General features: G+C 45.8%; 1 protein-coding gene across 15 annotated transcripts in view; it reads left to right on the top strand.

Moving 5' to 3' along the window:
- LOC118386403 (FERM, ARHGEF and pleckstrin domain-containing protein 1-like) overlaps window positions 1–24952 on the top strand; it is a 179514-nt gene that overhangs the window by 66696 nt on the left and 87866 nt on the right. For 14 of the 15 annotated variants that reach the window (XM_052522987.1, XM_052522991.1, XM_052522983.1 and 11 more), the window contains exons 3-13: window positions 8635–8736; window positions 8998–9040; window positions 12776–12854; window positions 15391–15488; window positions 15947–16061; window positions 20905–21052; window positions 21435–21530; window positions 21641–21807; window positions 22012–22080; window positions 22590–22668; window positions 22942–23095. In XM_052522987.1, coding sequence (XP_052378947.1) covers window positions 8635–8736; window positions 8998–9040; window positions 12776–12854; window positions 15391–15488; window positions 15947–16061; window positions 20905–21052; window positions 21435–21530; window positions 21641–21807; window positions 22012–22080; window positions 22590–22668; window positions 22942–23095 — 1150 coding nt within the window. The remainder of the gene's footprint in view (window positions 1–8634; window positions 8737–8997; window positions 9041–12775; window positions 12855–15390; window positions 15489–15946; window positions 16062–20904; window positions 21053–21434; window positions 21531–21640; window positions 21808–22011; window positions 22081–22589; window positions 22669–22941; window positions 23096–24952) is intronic. The other variant, XM_052522994.1, reaches the window with a different exon arrangement.

Below are 24952 nucleotides of genomic sequence, written 5' to 3' on the forward strand. Positions count from 1 at the left end.
TGGCTGTTCCCTTATTTTGGTTTGAAGTAAAGCTTTGACTGTTCCCTTATTTTGGATAGAAGTAAAGCCTTGACTGTTCCCTTATTTTGGATAGAAGTAAAGTCTTGACTGTTCCCTTATTTTGGATTGAAGTAAAGCCTTGACTCTTCCCTTATTTTGGATAGAAGTAAAGTCTTGACTGTTCCCTTATTTTGGTTTGAAGTAAAGCCTTGGCTGTTCCCTTATTTTGGTTTGAAGTAAAGTCTTGGCTGCTCCCTTATTTTGGATTGAAGTAAAGCCTTGACTGTTCCCTTATTTTGGATTGAAGTAAAGCATTGACTGTTCCCTTATTTTGGTTTGAAGTAAAGCATTGACTGTTCCCTTATTTTGGATTGAAGTAAATCCTTGACTGTTCCCTTATTTTGGTTTGAAGTAAAGCCTTGACTGTTCCCTTATTTTGGAGAGAAGTAAAGTCTTGACTGTTCCCTTATTTTGGATTGAAGTAAAGCCTTGACTGTTCCCTTATTTTGGATTGAAGTAAAGCCTTGACTGTTCCCTTATTTTGGATAGAAGTAAAGCCTTGACTCTTCCCTTATTTTGGATAGAAGTAAAGCCTTGACTGTTCCCTTATTTTGGATAGAAGTAAAGCCTTGACTGTTCCCTTATTTTGGTTTGAAGTAAAGCCTTGGCTGTTCCCTTATTTTGGTTTGAAGTAAAGCCTTGACTGTTCCCTTATTTTGGATAGAAGTAAAGCCTTGACTGTTCCCTTATTTTGGATAGAAGTAAAGCCTTGACTGTTCCCTTATTTTGGATAGAAGTAAAGCCTTGACTCTTCCCTTATTTTGGATAGAAGTAAAGTCTTGGCTGTTCCCTTATTTTGGATTGAAGTAAAGCCTTGACTGTTCCCTTATTTTGGATAGAAGTAAAGTCTTGGCTGTTCCCTTATTTTGGATTGAAGTAAAGCCTTGAATGTTCCCTTATTTTGGATAGAAGTAAAGTCTTGGCTGTTCCCTTATTTTGGATTGAAGTAAAGTCTTGGCTGTTCCCTTATTTTGGTTTGAAGTAAAGTCTTGGCTTTTCCCTTATTTTGGTTTGAAGTAAAGCCTTGACTGTTCCCTTATTTTGGATTGAAGTGAAGTCTTGGCTGTTCCCTTATTTTGGTTTGAAGTAAAGTCTTGGCTGTTCCCTTATTTTGGATAGAAGTAAAGTCTTGACTGTTCCCTTATTTTGTTTTGAAGTAAAGTCTTGACTGTTCCCTTATTTTGGTTTGAAGTAAAGCCTTGGCTGTTCCCTTATTTTGGTTTGAAGTAAAGCCTTGACTGTTCCCTTATTTTGGATAGAAGTAAAGCCTTGACTGTTCCCTTATTTTGGTTTGAAGTAAAGTCTTGGCTGTTCCCTTATTTTGGTTTGAAGTCTTGGCTGTTCCTTATTTTGGTTTGAAGTAAAGTCTTGGCTGTTCTCTTATTTTGGTTTGAAGTAAGGTCTTGGCTGTTCTCTTATTTTGGTTTGAAGTAAAGTCTTGGCTGTTCTCTTATTTTGGATAGAAGTAAAGTGTTGGCTGTTCTCTTATTTTGGTTTGAAGTAAAGTCTTGGCTGTTCCCTTATTTTGGTTTGAAGTAAAGTCTTGGCTGTTCCGTTATTTTGGTTTGAAGTAAAGTCTTGGCTGTTCTCTTATTTTGGTTTGAAGTAAAGTCTTGGCTGTTCCCTTATTTTGGTTTGAAGTAAAGTCTTGTCTGTTCCCTTATTTTGGTTTGAAGCAAAGCCTTGACTGTTCCCTTATTTTGGATTGAAGTAAAGTCTTGGCTGTTCCCTTATTTTGGTTTGAAGTAAAGTCTTGGCTGTTCTCTTATTTTGGTTTGAAGTAAAGTCTTCGTTGTTCTCTTATTTTGGTTTGAAGTAAAGTCTTGGCTGTTCCCTTATTTTGGTTTGAAGTAAAGTCTTGGCTGTTCTCTTATTTTGGTTTGAAGTAAAGTCTTGGCTGTTCCCTTATTTTGGTTTAAAGTAAAGTCTTGGCTGTTCCCTTATTTTGGTTTGAAGTAAAGCCTTGACTGTTCCCTTATTTTGGATAGAAGTAAAGTCTTGACTGTTCCCTTATTTTGATTTGAAGTAAAGTCTTGACTGTTCCCTTATTTTGGATTGAAGTAAAGTATTGGCTGTTCCCTTATTTTGGTTTGAAGTAAAGTCTTGACTGTTCCCTTATTTTGGTTTGAAGTAAAGTATTGGCTGTTCCCTTATTTTGGATAGAAGTAAGGGAACAGCCTCTTTCTTTAATGAATCATCCTCATTTCATTAAAACCTCAGAAAATTCTGAAAAGAAAGCATCCTCATCGTCCTCTTCCTCAGACTCACCTTCCTCATCTCCATCTCCCATCCTGACCACCTGCCCTTTCTCTCTAGTCAGGATTTCCACACAGCACCATCCATAGCATTACCACCATCCATAACCTGACTAGACCCAGCCTCATCTACACCACCATCCATATCATGACTAGACCCCGCATCATCTACACCACCATCTATAACCTGACTAGACCCAGCCTCATCTACACCACCATCTATAACCTGACTAGACCCAGCCTCATCTACACCACCATCTATAGCCTGACTATACCCAGGCTCATCTACACCACCATCTATAGCCTGACTAGACCCAGCCTCATCTACACCACCATCTATAGCCTGACTATACCCAGGCTCATCTACACCACCATCTATAGCCTGACTAGACCCAGCCTCATCTACACCACCATCTATAACATGACTAGACCCAGCCTCATCTACACCACCATCTATAGCCTGACTAGACCCAGCCTCATCTACACCACCATCTATAGCCTGACTATACCCAGCCTCATCTACACCACCATCTATAACATAACTAGACCCAGCCTTATCTACACCACCATCTATAGCATGACTAGACCCAGCCTCATCTACACCACCATCCATAACCTGACTAGGCCCAGCCTCATCTACACCACCATCTATAACCTGACTAGGCCCAGCCTCATCTACACCACCACCATCACATCACAGCACTACAGCATGACTTGGCACGTTGACTTTGATTTCCCCCACTGGCACGTATACCCTCACCTTGTCTACGGCCTTTATGTGGGCACACAAAGATCTTATGCCCCAAATCCCCACACTCATAGCACCGCAGACTATCTGTGCTGGCAAACCCTGCGTGGAGACCATTCCCATGCCTCACTTTAAAATGTACATTTAAGAGTTGCTCATTGTTATTCAGAAACATGAACACTTGCCTCGGGAATCAAACAACATACTTAACGGTATCTGCCTGAAATCCTGTCGACAGTACACGCAAAACCGCTAGTAAACTTCCCAAAACGACTCAGCTCTTTCCGGATTTGATCACCGTAATAAACGGAGGCAGAGCGACTACTACAACCCTTGTCGGAAGAGGAGAAAGCGGCACCAATATATCCCTTACTGACTGACAATGAACAGACAAATGCATGCAATCATGTAAGACACCTGCTTTTTAGCGTGACCTTTGTCATTACATGATGATGCCTCCTTTAATCCTCTGTCTATGTTGATGTCATGATGCATCCCTATAGTGTTACTTTGCATCTCTGCGTTGGTAAGCACAACACAGTGAATCAGAAACAGGCACAGTGAGTCAGAGACAGACACAGTGAGTCAGAGACAGACACAGTGAGACAGAGACAGACACAGTGAGTCAGAGACAGACACAGTGAGTCAGAGACAGACACAGTGAGTCAGAGACAGACACAGTGAGTCAGAGACAGACACAGTGAGTCAGAGACAGGCACAGTGAGTCAGAGACAGGCACAGTGAGTCAGAGACAGACAGTGAGACAGACACAGTGAGTCAGAGACAGACAGTGAGACAGACAGTGAGACGGACAGTGAGACGGACAGTGAGACAGGCACAGTGAGTCAGAGACAGGCACAGTGAGACAGACACAGTGAGTCAGAGACAGACAGTGAGACAGACAGTGAGACAGGCACAGTGAGTCAGAGACAGACAGTGAGACAGACACAGTGAGTCAGAGACAGACAGTGAGACAGACAGTGAGACAGGCACAGTGAGTCAGAGACAGACAGTGAGACAGACACAGTGAGTCAGAGACAGACACAGTGAGTCAGAGACAGACACAGTGAGTCAGAGACAGACACAGTGAGTCAGAGACAGACACAGCGAGACAGACACAGTGAGTCAGAGACAGACAGTGAGACAGACAGTGAGACAGACAGTGTACCAAATGCAGAAAACCCAGGCTACTAACTTAGATTTCCTGATTCTCTGGTTCTGTGGAGAGGTCTGATACTGCAGGTTCACAGCTGTTGAGGCTGCAGCAGCAGGACCTTGGCAGGCCGGCAGCAGTGTGGGTGAGTGGGTGTTTGGCTGGTGGATGCTCTGGTGGCCTCTAGCCTCTTTCTCCCCTGTGCTCTCACCTCCACCATATGAAAACAGCTGGTCCTCTGTGGTGGGCACTGTAGCTCCCTTACATCCTGGCGTTAGGAGGGAGACTCGTGTAGGGAGAGAGAGCAGGGAATCAGAAAGCTATGGAGAGGGAAGCTGGCTATTGTGGTGCTATATTGGACAGATTTAATTTAAATATTGTTTTGTTTTATTGAGGCAATTGACAGTTTAATTAACACTGATATACGTGAGTGTAATAATGCAAAACATTAACCTATTTCCCATGGGTCAGTAATGAGGATTGCCCTCTTGTGATTGTAAGAGGTCACTACATACAGGAATACAGGAAGTAGAAAAAGTCTTAGTTCCAATGACTGCCCTTATGTGGAGATGGACGGAATGAGGAGAGGGAGAGAGCTTGGTGAACAAGGAGAGGAGTATGTGGGTGGAGGAGTGACAGAGTAGAGAAGGAGAAGAGGGTGGTGTAGATTGTAGAACGATAGAATGGGGGGTGAAGATTGTAGAATGAGAGAATAAGGAGAGAAAGGGGGGTGAAGATTGTAGAATGAGAGAATAAGGCGAGAAAGGGTGGGTGAAGATTGTAGAACGATAGAATGGGGGGGGTAAAGATTGTAGAATAAGAGAATAAGGGGAGAAAGGGGGGGGGTGAAGATTGTAGAACGATAGAATGGGGGGGTGAAGGTTATCCTAGCCAAAGGGGCAGGACTGTTACTATAAACACTGGCATAACTGTGCTACGTTCTGCTCCGGTGAAAACCGTTCAAAAGAATGCAGCTTGGTTAAACAGCTCAACTCCCCTGCCTGCCTGCTATGCTTCTGTCTTCTTTTCCAGCAGCTCAACTCCCCTGCCTGCCTGCGATGCTTCTGTCTTCTTAGGGGTTTTCCAACAGCTCAACTCCCCTGCCTGTCTGCTATGCTTCTGTCTTCTTAGGGGTTTTCCAGCAGCTCAACTCCCCTGCCTGCCTGCTGTGCTTCTGTCTTCTTTTCCAGCAGCTCAACTCCCCTGCCTGCCTGCTATGCTTCTGTCTCCTTAAGTGTTTTCCAGCAGCTCAACTCCCCTGCCTGCCTGCTGTGCTTCTGTCTTATTTTCCAGCAGCTCAACTCCCCTGCCTGCCTGCTATACTTCTGTCTTCTTAGGGGTTTTCCAACAGCTCAACTCCCCTGCCTGCCTGCTATGCTTCTGTCTCCTTAAGTGTTTTCCAGCAGCTCAACTCCCCTGCCTGCCTACTGTGCTTCTGTCTTCTTTTCCAGCAGCTCAACTCCCCTGCCTGCCTGCTGTGCTTCTGTCTTCTTTTCCAGCAGCTCAACTCCCCTGCCTGCCTGCTATGCTTCTGTCTTCTTTTCCAGCAGCTCAACTCCCCTGCCTGCCTGCTGTGCTTCTGTCTTCTTTTCCAGCAGCTCAACTCCCCTGCCTGCCTGCTATGCTTCTGTCTTCTTTTCCAGCAGCTCAACTCCCCTGCCTGCCTGCTGTGCTTCTGTCTTCTTTTCCAGCAGCTCAACTCCCCTGCCTGCCTGCTGTGCTTCTGTCTTCTTTTCCAGCAGCTCAACTCCCCTGCCTGCCTGCTGTGCTTCTGTCTTCTTTTCCAGCAGCTCAACTCCCCTGCATGCCTGCTGTGCTTCTGTCTTCTTTTCCAGCAGCTCAACTCCCCTGCCTGCCTGCTGTGCTTCTGTCTTCTTTTCCAGCAGCTCAACTCCCCTGCCTGCCTGCTGTGCTTCTGTCTTCTTTTCCAGCAGCTCAACTCCCCTGCCTGCCTGCTATGCTTCTGTCTTCTTTTCCAGCAGGACATGTGGCTTTAACTGCAGTCCCTGACATCCCTTTGTGCCTCTAAATGTGACCCACCACCTCGATTCAGTCTTATGTAGCAACATTTGAAATTGTGTTTTTTTTACATTGGATAAAAGTAGAGACTGGAGCTAGAAAATTGTATGTTAAAAAATTGCAGTTGAAGAACAATGGGAAAATAATTCTGCTTTGAAAGTTAACTTTGTAACCCCACTTTTGATAAAAAATGGCCCTTAAATGTTTTGGTACACCTACTGGAGAGCTCCTCTTTGTCTATACCTATGTAGCATTGTTCACACCATCTTTAGACTGAACCCCACCCATCTCTTTAAGGATTCACGTAAGGCCATGTGCTAAACAGAGTGAGTAAATACCAAATATAGTAGCCTACAATAAGGTCAAACTCCAGGTAAAAAATACACTTTTTCTAGTCCTTGGCCAATATCCTAATCTGACTTTGAAAGTGTCCAGGTAAAACATATTTTATTCATATTTTATCATTAGATGCTCACCCAGACACTTGTCTAAATTGATGGGTCATGTGAAAGAATTGCTATAGTTTGCCACATGAAATGCTGTAGTGTGAATCTGCAGGTAGCTAAAGCTAACCAACCAAGTTCAATGCTAGCTAGCTAACATTTGGCCATAACTAGCAAAGCAAATGGATTTCTGAGATACAAATAATATTGCTACACAGATCAAACACGTAACGTTAGCTCGCGAGCCAGCAAGCTAACGTTCGCTAGCTAACAGTACGCTTTAACTTGCAATGGATATGACTTGAAACGTATAATATCTGAAAATGTAGCTAGACTCTTACCCATATACATGGATGAACGCTTCCTGACAGTATGTCTTTTTGGTACATTTTTTATTTTACCAGGTAAGTTGACTGAGAACACATTCTCATTTACAGCAACAACCTGGGGAATAGTTACAGGGGAGAGGAATGAGTCATTTAGAAGCTGGGAATGATTAAGTGGACATGGTGGTCAGATTGGGAATTTAGATTGGACAACGGGGTTAACACCCCTACTCTTACGATAAGTGCCATGGGATCTATAGCGACAACAGAGAGTTAGGACACCTGTTTAATGTCCCATCAGAAAGGGGCATTGGAATATTGTTTTTTTTACACCAGAGGAAAGAGTGTCTTCTCCTGGCCCTCCCATCCAGGACCAACCCTGCTTAGCTCCAGAGGTGAGCCAGCAGTGGTATACAGGGTGCTGCTGGCGGTTTGTATCTAGCTATAGCTTGATTGACCTGTTGTTGTGTCAAGGACTCCGGCTCACACTGACCTCATGCAGAACGTAGTCCATCACAACTTTATCCCAATGATCTTTGCCGATAGCGCCTGCTAAATTCTGTTGCAAGGAGCAACACTTTTGTAGATCTCCAAGGCTAATGTTATATCTTTAAAAAATGTGTATAAAAATAATATTTCAAAAATATATGTTAAAGTGCCTCTCCTGTGAAGTAGTGACGTGCGACATACGCCTGGTTTCATGAAACGTGTCATAAATGAGAAGTTTTTTTTTTTCTTCAAAAGTCAGGGAAGCTATAATGGGTTGCCTTGGTGTTGGCTGTGTATGTTCCCATTGGACAGGAAAATAAGTAGTGGGTGAAAAACAGCCAGATGACCATTTCTGACCTAGACTTGATGGAGGAATGGACTTCCTAGGTGAGCTGGGTTGCCACTAGATCAGCTTCAAAGAGCACTGGGCCATCGTCAGTCCCCATGGTGATACTGGGAACAGGGAAGTGGTCAAAGGGACAGTCCCACCCCCCCACCCCCCACTCTGTCTGCTCCCCTCAGTGTCCCACCTCTCTGGGCCTCCATAAGAGGAGAGGAGGGGGAGGTTTTGAGCAATCTTCTGGGAGTGAAGGGAGGGGAATGGTTTCTATGGAGCCACCCACTATCCATGCACCCAGTCATACTGCACTCAGTCACTACTGCAAATGTCTCTGTTTGTCTGTGGTATTCCTCTTGATCCACAAAGTCCTAGAGGGATTTTATTTTTAACTAGGCAAGTCAGTTAAGAACAAATTCTTATTTTACAATGACAGTTATACAGCTCAGGATCAAACCAGGGTCTGTAGCCTCTTAACACTGAGATGCAGTGCCTTAGACCGCTGCGCCACTCGGGAGCCCCTAAGAGGTGATGAGATCCAGTCCTGAATGTGCTCTTGTGATCGCTGATCCTTGATTAAACTTGCAGATAGACTTTACTGAGGGGATTTTCTGTGAAATGTCATTAGAATGAGTCTTTAAAACCGAGGGATAATATCATCCATAGTCTAAGTACACATTTATCATTGAGTGATTGAGTGATTGAGCTAGTGAATGCCAGCCAGCCCACCATACAGTCAATAGGTAATTCACTACTGCACCAGGTATTTCTCGAACTTACCATGTATGTTTCTGTCTTTCACAGCAAAGAGCCTCAGGCAAGGTGTTGTTTGACCTGGTGTGTACCCACCTGAACCTCGTTGAGGGAGACTACTTCGGCCTAGAATACCAAGACCACAAGATGATGGTGAGTGAAGAAATATACCCAGTCCTTAAGGGTTGTTTCTGGACTGGGTGTTCGCTTGTATCTTCTTCATGTGTTAGTGTAGAAGCCTTGAATTCATCTCTCTATGCTGACTAAAGGGGCGTTTGCTTTCCTTGTTCACAGGTTTGGTTAGACCTCCTAAATGCTTTCCTTGTGTTCACAGGTTTGGTTAGACCTCCTAAATGCTTTCCTTGTGTTCACAGATTTGGTTAGACCTCCTAAATGCTTTCCTTGTGTTCACAGGTTTGGTTAGACCTCCTAAAGCCTATTGTCAAGCAACTGAGACGTAAGTACGCTGACTTCATTATACACTTTTACACGGCTGGCAATGGACAGTTCATGCTTCATTTGCTTCAACTAACACTGGTGGTATGGTTGCTGAACAGAAGAAAATTAATCAAGCCTTAAAAAGAAACATGAAATGTCTTTGAAAGTAGACAGCTAGGGGACTTAATTTAGTTGTAGAGGAAGTCTCAACACCCTGTCTCGTCCAAGCAAACTTAAAGGACTTTTTAAAATCATTTCAGCTAGTAGTTTTGAAAGTGGTACCCGTTATTTGTGTACTACTTGTCATCCAATTGTGTACTACTATCAAGAACTGTCTATGTAGGGTTCTTCAAAGAACTCCCTGCATATGACTCTACCTAGAACCCTATGACTGGTTCTGCCTAGAACCCTCTATGATGGTTTCTACCCAGAGCCATTTTTATCTTTGGCGGGTTCTTCGAACCCCCTATGAAGGGTTCTACCAAAAACATTTTATCTTATTAACCTTTTAACATGTAATTTTTTTTATGAGAATACATTATAAGGCCTCTCATTGAGGGCATAGTTATTCCTTAACACAGTGGTGTTAGGAATCCCCTGGTTTACAGGCCACATCAGGCCTTCAAGTCACGTTATGCTGACTTGCAACGTGGTATAATTCCTATTGGAATCCAACCAGAATTAGGATAGCCAACAAGTAGAATTGTTAATCACCCACAACCTGCATTTAGATTGACTGCCAGGGTAGGGAGGGTTGAATACTGAGACTTCCTCAATCATCTAAACTGGAACAACCATCTCAGTTAACGGGTGGAATAAATCTACATACTAATAGATTGGATTAGTTTTGAATACTGTATGTTGTTTATCTTTATGTAGCATAACATTTCTCAACCAATCAATCTACATGCAAAAACACAGATAGTTACAGTAAAACAAACAATTCTTAAAAGCTTCCTGAAATAAAGCATGTTGGGAAATGTGAAATCTTGCCTTCAGAAAAATCCTTCTTGCCTTGCAAAGAATCATCAAAGAACCCTTTCTTCCAAAAAAGGTTCTTAGGATGTTCAAGGTTCTAGGTAGAACCCTTTGCCTTACAAAGAACCCTTGTCTTCTAAAAAGGGTTCTTCTGATCAAAACAGTTCTTGGTAGAACTCGATCCCTCCGCATAGAATCCTTTTGGAAGCATTTTCTCTAAGAGTGTACCATTCCCCGTTCAAAGGCATCCTCTGAATGGCACACATACACAATCCATGTCTCAATTGTCTCAAGGCTTAAAAATCATTATTTAATCTACACTGATTGAAGTGGATTTAACAAGTAACGTCATAAGGGACCATATCTTTCATGTCATGGAAAGAGCAGGTGTCCTTAATGTTTTGTACACTCAGTGTATATTTCTTTGCAATTTGTATGATATGTTACGAATCTGTCGTGCTTAAGAATCCAAACTACATCTTTATTCACACACAGAGACCATCTATCTTCCAGACTGAGGCTCGGCTGTTAAAACTTGTACATCTCGAGTCATAAAGCTTTCATCAAGTCTTATGGAAGACTGGCTTGCTCATCTACAAACAAGGGTTTGTGGTGCATAAGAGCAAGTACACTGCTTGTTATGATCTCATTGGTCAGTGAGACAAAAGCAAAGGAATCATAGAGATCCGGTTCTAATTCCTAATTCTATGATAGGAATCTCCTGATAATGTGTTTAGAATGTGTTCTCTAATCCTATGATAGGAATCTCCTGATAATGTGTTTAGAATGTGTTCTCTAATTCTATGATAGGAATCTCCTGATAATGTGTTTAGAATGTGTTCTCTAATCCTATGATAGGAATCTCCTGATAATGTGTTTAGAATGTGTTCTCTAATCCTATGATAGGAATCTCCAGATAATGTGTTTAGAATGTGTTCTCTAATCCTATGATAGGAATCTCCTGATAATGTGTTTAGAATGTGTTCTCTAATTCTATGATAGGAATCTCTTGATAATGTGTTTAGAATGTGTTCTCTAATCCTATGATAGGAATCTCCAGATAATGTGTTTAGAATGTGTTCTCTAATCCTATGATAGGAATCTCCTGATAATGTGTTTAGAATGTGTTCTCTAATCCTATGATAGGAATCTCCTGATAATGTGTTTAGAATGTGTTCTCTAATCCTATGATAGGAATCTCCAGATAATGTGTTTAGAATGTGTTCTCTAATTCTATGATAGGAATCTCCTGATAATGTGTTTAGAATGTGTTCTCTAATCCTATGATAGGAATCTCCTGATAATGTGTTTAGAATGTGTTCTCTAATCCTATGATAGGAATCTCCAGATAATGTGTTTAGAATGTATTCTCTAATCCTATGATAGGAATCTCCTGATAATGTGTTTAGAATGTGTTCTCTAATTCTATGATAGGAATCTCCTGGTAATGTGTTTAGAATGTGTTCTCTAATTCTATGATAGGAATCTCCTGATAATGTGTTTAGAATGTGTTCTCTAATCCTATGATAGGAATCTCCTGATAATGTGTTTAGAATGTGTTCTCTAATTCTATGATAGGAATCTCTTGATAATGTGTTTAGAATGTGTTCTCTAATCCTATGATAGGAATCTCCTGATAATGTGTTTAGAATGTGTTCTCTAATCCTATGATAGGAATCTCCTGATAATGTGTTTAGAATGTGTTCTCTAATCCTATGATAGGAATCTCCTGATAATGTGTTTAGAATGTGTTCTCTAATCCTATGATAGGAATCTCCTGATAATGTGTTTAGAATGTGTTCTCTAATCCTATGATAGGAATCTCCTGATAATGTGTTTAGAATGTGTTCTCTAATCCTATGATAGGAATCTCCTGATAATGTGTTTAGAATGTGTTCTCTAATTCTATGATAGGAATCTCCTGATAATGTGTTTAGAATGTGTTCTCTAATCCTATGATAGGAATCTCCTGATAATGTGTTTAGAATGTGTTCTCTAATCCTATGATAGGAATCTCCAGATAATGTGTTTAGAATGTGTTCTCTAATCCTATAATAGGAATCTCCAAATCTCCAGATAATGTGTTCTCTAATCCTATGATAGGAATCTCCAAATCTCCAGATAATGTGTTTAGAATGTGTTCTCTAATCCTATGATAGGAATCTCCAGATAATGTGTTTAGAATGTGTTCTCTAATCCTATGATAGGAATCTCCTGATAATGTGTTTAGAATGTGTTCTCTAATCCTATGATAGGAATCTCCTGATAATGTGTTTAGAATGTGTTCTCTAATCCTATGATAGGAATCTCCTGATAATGTGTTTAGAATGTGTTCTCTAATCCTATGATAGGAATCTCCAGATAATGTGTTTAGAATGTGTTCTCTAATCCTATGATAGGAATCTCCTGATAATGTGTTTAGAATGTGTTCTCTAATCCTATGATAGGAATCTCCAGATAATGTGTTTAGAATGTGTTCTCTAATCCTATGATAGGAATCTCCTGATAATGTGTTTAGAATGTGTTCTCTAATCCTATGATAGGAATCTCCTGATAATGTGTTTAGAATGTGTTCTCTAATCCTATGATAGGAATCTCCTGATAATGTGTTTAGAATGTGTTCTCTAATTCTATGATAGGAATCTCCTGATAATGTGTTTAGAATGTGTTCTCTAATCCTATGATAGGAATCTCCTGATAATGTGTTTAGAATGTGTTCTCTGTATCTTCTTGGCTGTGACTCCTCTATAACTACGCCATTATCTCACACCCACAGGGCCCAAGCACGTAGTCTTGAGATTTGTGGTGAAGTTCTTCCCCCCAGACCACGCCCAGCTACTGGAGGAATTGACCAGGTAAGACTAAACAGATAGAAGCCACTTCAGACAAACCCTCAGTCTACAAAAGCTCAGCTATAGGGTTTCCTCATCAGCAGGTGCTTAAAGCTCAGCTATAGGGTTTCCTCATCAGCAGGTGCTTAAAGCTCAGCTATAGGGTTTCCTCATCAGCAGGTGCTTCCTAAAGCTCAGCTGTAGGGTTTCTGTATCTTCTTGGCTGTGACTCAGCAGGTGCTTAAAGCTCAGCTAGTCTTGAGGGTTTCCTCATCAGCAGGTGCTACTGGAGGAATTGCTCAGCTATAGGGTTTCCTCATCAGCAGGTGCTTAAAGCTCAGCTATAGGGTTTCCTCATCAGCAGGTGCTTAAAGCTCAGCTATAGGGTTTCCTCATCAGCAGGTGCTTAAAGCTCAGCTATAGGGTTTCCTCATCAGCAGGTGCTTAAAGCTCAGCTATAGGGTTTCCTCATCAGCAGGTGCTTAAAGCTCAGCTATAGGGTTTCTTCGTCAGCAGGTGCTTAAAGGTCCAATGCAATTGTTTTTATCTCAATATCAAATCATTTTCTGGGTAACAATGAAGTACCTTACTGTGGTTATTTTTTATTATAAAAAAAGAAAACAATAATAACTTCTTAGCTAAATGCAATTTCTCTAGCAAGAATTTAGCTAGGACTGTCTGGAAGTGGTATGAGTGGGGAAGGGAAAACTGAAAACTAGTGTTATTGGCAGAGAGGTTTGGAACTCTCTTTCTTATTGGTTTATTAACTAATTTACCACCTGGTGATGTCACCAGACAGGCCAAAATTCCATCCCACCAAAACAGGCTGACATTTCAGTCTGTCTTAACAAACAGCTCTTACACTAAAAGGGCATTATCATAATTTTCACAATTTCACAATATTATTCCAACCTCAGAGTGTGGAAATATCCAGGTAACTGCCAAAATAAAAGACACACCAAGATAAAGTGTCTTAATAGGGTGTTGGGCCACCACGAGCCGCCAGGTCAGCTTTAATGCCGCTTGGCATAGATTCTACAGTGTCACCATTCTTCCACAAGAAATTCCATAATTCAGTGTTTTGTTGATGGTGTTGGAAAACGCCGTTTCAGGCGCCTCTCCAGAATCTCCCATAAGTGTTCAATTAGGTTGAGATCTGGTGACTGAGACACAGACAGGCAGACAGGCAGACAGGCAGACAGGCAGACAGACAGACAGACAGACAGACAGACAGACAGACAGACAGACAGACAGACAGGCAGGCAGACAGGCAGACAGGCAGACAGGCAGACAGGCAGACAGACAGACAGACAGACAGACAGACAGACAGACAGACAGACAGACAGACACCCTTTAAACCCCCTGTGCTCATTTGAGACCCCTCTGTCAGAATTCACTGATCTCTTCTTCTAGTCATGGTAGCCAAAATAATTGGCAACTGGGCATTTTATACATGACCCTAAGCATGGGATAGTAATTGCTTAATTAACTCAGGAACCACACCTTTGTTGGAAGCACCTGCTTTCAATATACTTTGTATCCCTCATTTACTCAAGTGTTTCCTTTATTTTGGCAGTTACCTGTATATAAAACACAGAACAATCTCAAATGTTATTGTCCTGGGCCTTTAATAATATCTTTGTATTCAGCTGACAAGCTGTCGACATGGTCTGGTGCATAAACTGGTACAGTATATAAGGCTGACTGCTCAGCACACAGCAGGCTATCAGCAGCTATATTATCCAGTTTCCATTAGAGTAAGTCATTCTCAGGTCAGTTCTGTGTGTTGAAATGACTGCGATGTCACAGAATGTGAATGCTAACGTAGAAGTGACCGATGTGTTCCAGCCTCCCACAGATGAGATATTTCTGCCTCGGCCATTTAATTCATGTCATCCATGTTTTACGCCTGCCATGTTTTTAACGTAGCACCTTCGTGTGATCCTGGTTGTTACCATTGGACTCATGTTTTTAACGTAGCACCTTCGTGTGATCCTGGTTGTTACCATTGGACTCATGTTTTTAACGTAGCACCTTCGTGTGATCCTGGTTGTTACCATTGGACTCATGTTTTTAACGTAGCACCTTCGTGTGATCCTGGTTGTTACCATTGGACTCATGTTTTTAACGTAGCACCTTCGTGTGATCCTGGTTGTTACCATTGGACTCATGTTTTTATGATGTATATTTACTCGTGGGTAGGCTGATAACGCCCTGGCCAAGATAAAGCCCAGTAAAGAAGAGTTACACATGGAGTAAACAATTAGTCAATAACAGATGGGCATCTATATGGTGCAAAAGGCATGGGGGTAAAGAAGGGTGTAACAGATGATGTTGGATGGGGTAAAGACACTCGTCCTGCTATGATGATGTTGCTCTGTAATCCAATTGTCTTTGTTTTCATGCTGCAATATGTCCCTGTATGGACGACCTGACCTACGAGTGGTTCCTCTGTTGTTCCTCCCTCCTGTGTTGTCGCCTGACAGGTTTGGATGTTAACCACAGACGGTCATCCCGTCCACTCTGTTCTAGCCTTTCTCTTTTGTCCCGTCTTGTCCAGGTACCTCTTCGCCCTGCAGATCAAGCATGACCTTGCCTGTGGACGTCTGACCTGCAACGACAGTAGCGCGGCCCTGCTGGTCTCCCATATTATCCAGTGTACGTCTGTCGCACTGTTACTTTCCCTGTGTCTTCACACAGCCTATAGGATCACAGAGCCAATAGACCATATACTTTTGTAGGAAAACAGAACCTCCTTCAAACTGTGTCAAACAGGATGTGGTGCAGCATCCCAAATTGAGAATCAGCGCATTGCCATGGATTGCTTTTTCTTTTGTCTTTCTCTGAATTAATGAAATGTGGGAAGACACTGAGAGAGAGCTTTTTTGAAAAAGCCATCTGTTCCTCAGACTGGACTCTAATGCTAGAGGGAGCTGTCAGAGTGTAACCGAAGAGAGGGAAGAGGCATGGATGAGGATGAATCTATTCTAATCTATTCTGTTTAGGGATATATGCAAATCTGCATTTTTTTTTGTATCAACCAGCAGTGGTGTAGATCCTTTACACACTGAACACAATGTAATGCAATGTCCTAACTTGAACCCTTTGTTCTCCAGCTGAGATCGGGGACTTTGAGGAGAGTCACAGTCGGCAGCACCTCCTCAACAACAGCTACATTCCTGACCAGATGGCTCTGATGGACAAGATCATGGAGTTTCACTCCAATAATGGGTGAGTAGCTCCTCTATAACTGATGTGACAGCTCTGGAAGCAGGCCTCTGAACAGGACAAGGTAGATAAAGACCTCATACGTACACATCCCAAGGGAATGTTTTCTACCCAGGTAACGAAGTCAGGAAGCTCCCCACTGACCTAACAGTGTTCTTTGTTTCAGTGTGTTAACTGAATGGTTTTCTTTATCATGTTAAGACTCGGCAAAGCCCCCTGGACTGGTTGAGTGGTTAGGGCCTGGAGGTGAACGTGTCAATGTCTGCTTTATCAGAAAAACTACATGGGTCCCCAGAAAGGTCTGGGATCTACCTGGACCACAGCCTAATGAGCAACACACCAGATTTCAGCAGAGAAATTGCTTTTCTTTGTTAAACCCTTGTCACTGAACAGGTTGGCAACAAGGGAAATGGCAGCTCTGACTCATTCTTCTCCTTCTTCCAGGATTTCTTTCGATTATCCGTTTCCTAATTAGCTAGTTCCGCCCTCCTTGGAGAACATATCCCACAATCCCTTTAGTGCCTTCCTCATTGATGCAGCAGGTCAGGATCACATGGCCAACCCTTTCCTTACCCCCATTCCTCCACGGTACACTGGTGTCAACCCCATTCCTCCACACTACACTGGTGTCACCCCCAGTCCTCCACACTACACAGATGTCACCCCCAGTCCTCCACACTACACTGGTGTCACCCCCAGTCCTCCACACTACACAGATGTCACCCCCAGTCCTCCACACTACACTGGTGTCACCCCCAGTCCTCCACACTACACTGGTGTCACCCCCAGTCCTCCACACTACACTGGTGTCACCCCCAGTCCTCCACACTACACAGATGTCACCCCCAGTCCTCCACACTACACTGGTGTCACCCCCAGTCCTCCACACTACACAGATGTCACCCCCAGTCCTCCACGGTACACTGGTGTCACCCCCAGTCCTCCACGGTACACTGGTGTCACCCCCAGTCCTCCACGGTACACTGGTGTCACCCCCAGTCCTCCACACTACACTGGTGTCACCCCCAGTCCTCCACACTACACTGGTGTCACCCCCAGTCCTCCACGGTACACTGGTGTCACCCCCAGTCCTCCACGGTACACTGGTGTCACCCCCAGTCCTCCACACTACACAGATGTCACCCCCAGTCCTCCACACTACACAGATGTCACCCCCAGTCCTCCACGGTACACTGGTGTCACCCCCAGTCCTCCACACTACACAGCTGTCACCCCCCTCCAGTCCTCCACACCACACTGGTGTCACCCCCAGTCCTCCACACTACACAGATGTCACCCCAGTCCTCCACACTACACTGGTGTCACCCCAGTCCTCCACACTACACTGGTGTCACCCCCAGTCCTCCACGTGTCACACCTCCACGGTACACTGTGTCACCCCAGTCCTCCACGGTACACTGGTGTCACCCCAGTCCTCCACACTACACTGGTGTCACCCCCAGTCCTCCACACTACACAGATGTCACCCCCAGTCCTCCACACTACACAGATGTCACCCCCAGTCCTCCACGGTACACTGGTGTCACCCCCAGTCCTCCACACTACACAGATGTCACCCCCAGTCCTCCACACTACACTGATGTCACCCCCAGTCCTCCACACTACACAGATGTCACCCCCAGTCCTCCACACTACACTGGTGTCACCCCCAGTCCTCCACACTACACAGATGTCACCCCAGTCCTCCACACTACACTGGTGTCACCCCAGTCCTCCACACTACACTGGTGTCACCCCAGTCCTCCAGTCCTCCACACTACACTGGTGTCACCCCAGTCCTCCACGGTACACTGGTGTCACCCCAGTCCTCCACACTACACTGGTCACACTGGTGTCACCCCCAGTCCTCCACACTACACTGGTGTCACCCCCAGTCCTCCACACTACACTGGTGTCACCCCAGTCCTCCACACTACACTGGTGTCACACTGGTGTCACCCCCAGTCCTCCACACTACACTGGTGTCACCCCCAGTCCTCCACACTACACAGATGTCACCCCAGTCCTCCACACTACACTGGTGTCACCCCCAGTCCTCCACACTACACAGATGTCACCCACCCCCAGTCCTCCAGTCCTCCTCCACACTACATAGATGTCACCCCAGTCCTCCACACTACACAGATGTCACCCCAGTCCTCCACACTACACTGGTGTCACCCCCAGTCCTCCACACTACACTGGTGTCACCCCCAGTCCTCCACACTACACTGGTGTCACCCCCAGTCCTCCACGGTACACTGGTGTCACCCCCAGTCCTCCACACTACACTGGTGTCACCCCCAGTCCTCCACACTACATAGATGTCACCCCCAGTCCTCCACACTACATAGATGTCACCCCAGTCCTCCACACTACACAGATGTCACCCCCAGTCCTCCACACTACACTGGTGTCACCCCCAGTCCTCCACACTACACAGATGTCACCCCCAGTCCTCCACACTACACTGGTGTCACCCCCAGTCCTCCACACTACACAGATGTCACCCCCAGTCCTCCACACCCCAGTCCTCCACACTACACTGGTCCTCCACACTACACAGATGTCACCCCCAGTCCTCCACACTACACTGTGTCACCCCCCTCCAGTCCTCCACCCCCAGTCCTCCACACTACACAGATGTCACCCCAGTCCTCCACACTACACTGGATGTCACCCCAGTCCTCCACACTAGATGTCACCCCCAGTCCTCCACACTACACTGGTGTCACCCCCAGTCCTCCACACTACACAGATGTCACCCCCAGTCCTCCACACTACACTGGTGTCACCCCCAGTCCTCCACACTACACTGGTGTCACCCCCAGTCCTCCACACTACACTGATGTCACCCCCAGTCCTCCACACTACACTGGTGTCACCCCCAGTCCTCCACACTACACAGATGTCACCCCCAGTCCTCCACACTACACTGGTGTCACCCCCAGTCCTCCACACTACACTGGTGTCACCCCCAGTCCTCCACACTACACAGATGTCACCCCCAGTCCTCCACACTACACTGGTGTCACCCCCAGTCCTCCACACTACACTGGTGTCACCCCAGTCCTCCACACTACACTGGTGTCACCCCCAGTCCTCCACACTACACTGGTGTCACCCCAGTCCTCCACACTACACAGATGTCACCCCAGTCCTCCACACTACACAGATGTCACCCCAGTCCTCCACACTACACTGGATGTCACCCCCCTCCACACTACACTGGTCCTCCACACTACACTGGTGTCACCCCCAGTCCTCCACACTACACTGGTGTCACCCCAGTCCTCCACACTACACTGGTGTCACCCCCAGTCCTCCACACTACACAGTGTCACCCCCAGTCCTCCACACTACACTGGTGTCACCCCAGTCCTCCACACTACACTGATGTCACCCCCAGTCCTCCACACTACACTATAATAATAATATAATAATATATGCACCCCCATTTAGCAGACGTCACCCCCAGTCCTCCATCCAAAGTCACCCCAGTCCTCCACTTACAGTCATGATGTCACCCCCAGTCCTCCATACATTCTCACCCCAGTCCTCCACACTGGGTGGTCCCCCCAGTCCTCCAACTCGAACCTCCACACTACCCTGGCGTCCTACACTACATAGATGTCACCCCATCCTCCACACAACTGTCACCCCCAGTCCTCCACACTACATAGATGTCACCCCCAGTCCTCCACACTACATAGATGTCACCCCCAGTCCTCCACACTACACAGATGTCACCCCCAGTCCTCCACACTACATGTCACCCCAGTCCTCCACACTACATAGATGTCACCCCCAGTCCTCCACACTGTCACCCCAGTCCTCCACACTACACTGGTGTCACCCCCAGTCCTCCACACTACACAGATGTCACCCCCAGTCCTCCACAACTACACTCCTCCACACTACATAGATGTCACCCCAGTCCTCCACACTACACTGGTGTCACCCCCAGTCCTCCACACTACACTAGATGTCACCCCAGTCCTCCACACTACATAGATGTCACCCCCAGTCCTCCACACTACACTGGTGTCACCCCCAGTCCTCCACACTACACTGGTGTCACCCCCAGTCCTCCACACTACACTGGTGTCACCCCCAGTCCTCCACGGTACACTGGTGTCACCCCCAGTCCTCCACGGTACACTGGTGTCACCCCCAGTCCTCCACACTACACTGGTGTCACCCCCAGTCCTCCACACTACACTGGTGTCACAGCAGAGATGGGTTCTCACCAGGCAGCTGACAAGATGAAAGGAGCTCCGTTGGATTTGACTGCCCTCCCTGACTTGTTCTTTTTCTGTATTTTTAGCTGATAACAGTAACCACAGTTTTCCTGGCAGGGAGCCATGCTCAGAGTTACATCTAGAATGAACTACAGCCCACAGGAAACAGGACAACTTTTTCACAGATAAGAATTAGGGAAGGGAGTCACTATGCAGCTTCGTTTCTACCCAGACCTCGGTGGTGTCAGCTGACTGCGGGAAAATAGTGACTTGTGGCCTGGTCTCTCACCTCAATTGCAGTATTTTAGTGGAAGATATTATTCAAATTTAAAGTAACATTTTTCGTTAAGAGCAGTCATGTTCAGAAGTCCAAAATGGAAGTCAAATGTAACTGTTTGTGGACCCCTGGAATTCTGACGCAACCCACCTCAACTCCACCTTGCCTTGATTCTGAAACTTATGAGAGACTTGTATCAGACCGTGTCCCAAAACCCTATTCCCTATTTAGTGCCAAGGGGCCTGGTCTAAAATAGTACACTAAATAGAGAATAGTGAGCCATTTGGAACGGTATCCTTGACCCAGACTGCTCTCTGTGTGCTTGTAGGGGTCAGACGCCAGCAGAGTCGGACTACCAGCTGCTGGAGGTGGTACGCAGACTGGAGCTGTACGGGGTTAGACTACACCCTGCCAAGGACCGCGAGGGCAGCAAGCTGAGCCTGGCCGTGGCGCACACTGGTGTCCTGGTCTTTCAGGTACTACTTTACGGGTCTGGACGGAGCAAGAGCATTTCTACACCGCCGTTTCTCATTAAGAAACCCACAGGATGTTTCATTATATGTTTGATGTAGGTGAATAGCAAATTGGTAGTAAATGATTAACCAGCTTGGTTATGCCACAATGTAAGATTCTTTCAGCCGTCCCATTTTTCAGCCGTTCCACTTTGAAGTGACATTTTGATGACAGCCGTTTTGACGTGTAGGACATTTTCTCTGTTCACAGATCTATTGGGATTAAGAGCCAGTTGTATTAGAGGAATGTGGAGCTGATGTTTGATGACAGGATCAGATGAACAGGCAGATTTGTGTTGCGTGTCACACTCCATGTTAAACACTCTGTGTTTTTCATCCACTGCAGGGACACACCAAGATCAATGCCTTCAACTGGTCCAACGTGCGCAAATTAAGCTTCAAGAGGAAGCGTTTTCTCATCAAGCTCAGACCAGACCTGAACGTATGTCAAATGACCACGATTCATATCCATGTAAATATCACCAATGCCTAAAGCCTTCAACCCTAAGTTTCCATTGATGTGCGTTACATATATATGTGTCCCCTCTGCAGCAGAGCTCATACCAGGACACTCTGGAATTCCTGATGGGTAGCCGGGACTGCTGTAAAGTCTTCTGGAAGATCTGTGTGGAATACCATGCTTTCTTCAGCCTCTTTGAGGAGCCCAAAGCAAGGCCTAAGCCTGTCCTCTTCACCCGAGGCTCCTCCTTCAGATTCAGGTAGAACAGCTGGCCCCTTGAAGGCACCTGGGGCCACACAATAATAAACCATCTCTGTCTCTCAGGACACAGGTTCGATGAAACTGAGGCACTGACTGGTTTTTCAATCTCATTTCCCATCTGTCACCCGGACAGAACTTCTCCAGCTCTACTCTAAGTTCACTGACCTCAATCATCTCCCTTGCTACTTCTCTCTCTACACAGCGGTCGGACACAGAAGCAGGTGATTGATTATGTGAAGGACTCTGAGTTTAAGAAGATCCCGTTTGAAAGGTAAAGACTTCATGGTGGTGTTTTCTTTTTAGACAATAGCAGTCAAAAGTTTGGACACACCTACTAATTCAATAGTTTTTCTTTATTTTTTACTAATTTACCACATTGTAGAATAATAGTGAAGACATCAAAACTATGAAATAACACATGGAATCATGTCGTAACCAACAACGTGTTAAAAAAATCTAAATATATTTTAGATTCTTCAAAGTAGCCACCCTTCGCCTTGATGACAGCTTTGCACACTTTGTATTCTCTCAACCAGTTTCATGAGGTAGTCACCTGGAATGTATTTTTGGGGTTAGTACATGATTCCATATGTGATATTTCATAGTTTTGATGTCTTCACTATTATTTTACAAACGTAAGAAAATAGTTTTTTTTTTTTTTAAATAGAAAAACCCTGCAATAAGTAGGTGTCCAAACGTTTGACTGCTACTGTACAAAGAGAGAGACTGTGTGAGGGTTGCCAGGTGTATAACATATCCACTTTCTGTCATCCTCTTCAGGAAACACAGTAGGGTCCAGCACAGCAGAAGCCGTCCATCTCCGCTGTCTTCCCCTCACGCCCCTCAAGTGCCAAAAGAAGTCAGTGGCTCCTTCAGTGTTCCCACACACACCGTCCATTAGAGGCTAACGTGCTGAAAGCCACATTGTGGAACTGTCACTCTCTATATGATAGCCGACCCAGCATGTCTTCATCTAGAAGACACTATGAATATGAAATATACTGCTTATAATATACAGTTAATAATTGAGTAGACGGAATAACTAATCCATACCACACAATAACTACATTTCCTTGTTAACTGTTAAATATAACCTTTAGCCCTCTGTTCTCTGTTCTCCCGTACTCCACAGAGTGTGAGCGGTGCTCCAGGAGACAGAGCGGAGGTGGACTCTCCGCCCCACCGTCACTGGAAGGAGAGGAACGTGGGACACGGCGAGGACATGCCAGGTCCTGGGGCAGAACCAGGCCCAGCCAGGCAGCCCCACTCAGACCATCTGAACACAGGTCCAGCCTCCCAGGGCGCTAAGGGCAGCACCTCCTCCATCCCCTACATTGACTGCAGTGATATAGATAGTGAATATGACGTGGCCAAGGGCCGGGTTACCTGGTCTCATCCTACTGACAGCCATGGGGAGGAGGCCGCGAGCCCCCACCGTGGCAGTATAAACGAGCGGGAACTGGCTCTGGGTAGGATGAGGTACAGAGAGTCCCCCCTCAATATGAGCTGTGAGTTAGATGAGTCGGCCAACCTGCCGTTCTTCGGCAGTGGTCCGCCTCTCAATAGCACTATGATGGAGGAGTTGGGGGGTGGTGGAATTGGGGACCAGCGTAGTAGCAGCCCCCTGACGGTCCGCCTGTTAGGCTCTAAGAGCACCACCTCCAGCCCTGTCACCTTCCACCGGACCGGCTCACTCAGCCACGCTGAGCAAAACGGTCACGGCTCCAGGCCCCCACGCTGGGACGAGCAGGGTCACAGGGGGTTTAACACCCAGAGAGGCCATGGGGGGCCCCAAGACCAAGGTCAGGCCCCATCCCACTACGGCAGCTATTCGCCCATCATGGCCCGCTCGCCACACTTACAAAAGCTCCACAACATGCGTAACCGTTCTGACACAGACCCCTTCGTCCTGAGCCGGCATCAGGCCACCTCCACGCCCTCCCACGATCCCCGGCCTGTCACCTCCCGTATGGCTGCTCTGGAACGCCGCGTAAAGGCCAACGGCTTGTCTGCCCCCGGCCACCCCAAGCCCGGCCCCATACAGAAGCTGTACAGCCATGGTGGCGTAGACCACATAGGGGCTGTTCAGATGATTGACGGCTCCACCAGCAGTGGCACAGAGTCCAGTGACTCAGAGACCGAGAACACCACGGGCAGCTCCAGCAGCCACCCGCTGACCTACGGTAACCCCATGGCCGTGGGGTTCAACTACCCCTCCCCCATGCCCAGGAACAAGTACTCCTTTGGGAGCCTCCAGCTGGATGAGGAGATGGAGGAGGATGGCTGCCTTAACTTTAGTGACGAGGACGGGGCACAGGCGTTCAGCTGTTAGGCTAGCCCAGAGGAAGGAAGTCCAGAGACCTGCTCCACGGTGGCATTGGCTCTGGTGGTTAGCATGGGTGATAGCTATGCCAGTCTGTGTGAAGGGAAAGAAGTTACTCAGAAAGGGTTGATTCAGGGTACTACTAACTCCTCTGTCTCTGTGCTGCCAACATGGCACTAACTGAGTATACAGTACACTCTGTTTCCCATTGGGTTGCTCTGCCCTTTGAGAGAGAGAGAGAGAGAGAGAGAGAGAGAGAGAGAGAGAGAGAGAGAGAGAGAGAGAGAGAGAGAGAGAGAGAGAGAGAGAGAGAGAGAGAGAGAGAGAGAGAGAGAGAGAGAGAGAGAGAGAGAGAGAGAGAGAGAGAGAGAGAGAGAGAGAGAGAGAGAGAGAGAGAGAGAGAGAGAGAGAGAGAGAGAGAGAGAGAGAGAGAGAGAGATGAAGGCTCTCTGTCCTGTTCTCTTCTACCCTCAGGTGGTTAACCTTTCCTGTCTGTTCTGACTGTATTGGTGTATATACACACACACACACACCAGGTGGTTCTCAGTTAGAGACATCATCGTTTTCTAGTGCCACGTCTTTTTAAAGACCACTGTACAGCAGTGTGAATCAATCCAGTGGAAACCCCCTGATGCTCTGTAATCTAGCTGGACTTTTGGGATGAAGTCGAGGGAGATGGAGATGCAGAGATACAGTACCAGTCAGGAGTTTGGACACACCTACTCATTCCAGAGTTTTTCTTTATTTTTTTTAACTATTTTCTACATTGTAGAATAATAGTGAAGACATCAAACTATGAAATAACACATGGAATCATGTA

This window comes from Oncorhynchus keta, chromosome 7 (genome assembly GCF_023373465.1).
Source record: "Oncorhynchus keta strain PuntledgeMale-10-30-2019 chromosome 7, Oket_V2, whole genome shotgun sequence".
NCBI classification, from domain to species: domain Eukaryota; kingdom Metazoa; phylum Chordata; class Actinopteri; order Salmoniformes; family Salmonidae; genus Oncorhynchus; species Oncorhynchus keta.